The sequence below is a fragment of the Andrena cerasifolii genome, chromosome 3, assembly GCF_050908995.1.
Source record: "Andrena cerasifolii isolate SP2316 chromosome 3, iyAndCera1_principal, whole genome shotgun sequence".
Taxonomy (NCBI): domain Eukaryota; kingdom Metazoa; phylum Arthropoda; class Insecta; order Hymenoptera; family Andrenidae; genus Andrena; species Andrena cerasifolii.
In genome coordinates this window covers 1,106,601-1,108,990 of record NC_135120.1, presented here as the reverse complement: position 1 = coordinate 1,108,990, position 2,390 = coordinate 1,106,601, and the positions used below count along the sequence as shown (strand labels likewise).

General features: G+C 40.3%; 1 protein-coding gene across 1 annotated transcript; it reads right to left on the bottom strand.

Annotated features, from left to right (window-relative positions):
- Window positions 1-482: 482 nt before the first annotated feature.
- Window positions 483-2,390, bottom strand: LOC143367244 (uncharacterized). The gene is given in 3 exon segments (XM_076808869.1): window positions 483-762; window positions 764-858; window positions 1,340-2,390. Coding segments are annotated over 3 exon segments (834 nt in total). The 5' UTR covers window positions 1,799-2,390.

Genomic DNA, 2,390 nt, shown 5'->3' with positions numbered 1-2,390 from the left:
GTCCTGTCACTTCAAACAATTATCATTTAAGATTCTGCTTTAAAAAAAAAAACTGTGTAACGCGGTTTACAAGCACAGCCGCCTACCGCGTAGCCAACGCTACAACGGGAGCTCGGGCGGAAGGCGCGCGCTCTGATTGGTCGGGGTTTTTTGTTAATATCTCGTTAACGAAGCTTTGGACAATATTTTCGCTAAGGAAAAAGTTGTTTCAAATCACCCCCTGAATCACCCCTTTCAAGGAACTCCAACATTTTTGGGACACCCTGTATATGCTGCATTCCGTCTCCGTAAGAAATTATGCAGAACGCCTGTAGACAATACGACATATGATATATTTTCCACCTTCATATTGATGGCAGTATGTAAGACTCGAAATCTCGAGGATAATATACCGAATGTATTTTCGACTACGTTCCTAGCTCGCGACAATCTATAATTAAAAATTCTTTTGTCATGGTCCACTTCCCTTTGCGCATAAGGCTTTAAAAATTGTTAGTCAAACCAAACGCTTCATCGCCTAAAAATACGAAGTTTAAATTGTTTACTGTTTCATTATTTTGCGGCAAATTCAACTGCCCGTTATTTAAACGTCTCATAAATTCCGTATGTTCGATAACACCCCCATCCGATATCCTTCCATTTTTGCCGACGTCGACAAAAATGAATTCGTAATTAGAATCGACTAACGCCATTAGTACGATACTATAATAATTCTTATAATTATAATAAAATGCTCCAGAATCCGGTGGTGGAACAATTCGGATGTTTTCCATCCATAGCACCTCCGCAGTTGACAAAATCCCATTTGTTATGGAACCCTTCTGCTATCTTTTTCCACTCGTCCTTGGTATTCGGGAACTATGATAAAAAATACAATACAGAAATAAAAAAGTTAAATAGGAAGCGCGCACAGAGATGATGTTGACAGCGAAACGTCTGTGGCGTGACCTGCGCACCACACAAGATTCATACAGACAGACAGACACGGACTTATTGTTTTTTAATTTCTTTCCTATTCCTTATTTTATTATTTTTATTTTTGTTTGAAGGAAGAAGAAGTGCCTGTCACGAACAATCGGCCAGATAAGGCTACTAGGAAAGGTGGCAAGAAAAGGAAGCCAGAACAAGATGCAAGCGAATTTTACCGAACATGCACCGAAGCATTAAAGACGCCATCCAACTAGTTCCTTAACGGTATTATCGTTTTCTTTGAAACTGAGAATAGGAAAAATAGAGCGACGCAATGGTGCACGCCGCTCAGAAACTTTTCCAACGGAGCGCCTCTAATACAGCATTATTGTTATTCTATGTATACGTATTATTAATTTGTAACCCTTACCTTTAAGAATTCAGTCCGTAGGACCTGATATAGTACTTTGCAAGTCTCGGGAATTATCTTGGATAATGAAGGAGCTGATATCCCCGTACTAAATTTTAAATCTTCGTAAGATCGTCCAGTAGCCAAAAATCGTAACGTGGCGATGAGACGTTGCTCTGCACTGATGCTCCGTCTCATGGTTGTGTCCTGCTTCGCGATTCTGTTTTGAACTAATTTCAACAGTTCATCGAACGCTTGAGAATCCATCCTCAAATAATTTCTGTAATCCTCTTGGTACTCCTCTCTCAGCTCTCGAACAAGGGCTTGATCATTTGAATTTCCTCGGTATTGTTTCACCCAAACACGGCGCTTCTTTCTTCTGTCTCTTCTCCGCTCTGCTTCTGTTAAATATACAGCAGCAGCAGCAGCAGCAGCAGCAATGACCAAGTTCCGACGACGATTGTCGTTTATCGCCAACATCACAAGGTTTTTTTAATAACTGGCTCACACCGACTTGGCTGCCAACACGCCGAACTGATCACTGCCGGAATCTCCACACACCACGCAGAACTGTGGGTAGTATTGTGTTTTTGTTGTCACGCACGTCACTGATTCCGCAGGTGGTTCGGTGTAACGAACACACGTAACCTAACCCAACTTATTAATTTACAATTAAAAGAAACAATTATAAGCAACAATTAAATGTAACAATTAACAAGAACAATTAACAGTACCAATTAATGGTAACAATTAACAGTAAAAATTAATAGTAACAAGTAATAGTAACACTTAACAGTAACAAATAATAATAACAATTAACAGTAAAAATGAAATAATGCGTGCGCGATACGTGGAGTTTGTAAGCCGGTTCGAGAACAAGTGACCGCTTCGTGAATTTTTGCCGGTTAAAAAGGAACGACTAGACAGAGTTAGAGATAGCGAAAAAGAAAGATAGTGCAAGCCCAAAAACGGGGATGAAAGGGGCAAAACAGAGAAAAACGTAGACAGGGTGAAGAGAAAGCGTGGGATAAGAAAAGTATCCTTCGGTTCGCAAACGCCTGGCCGCCAAATG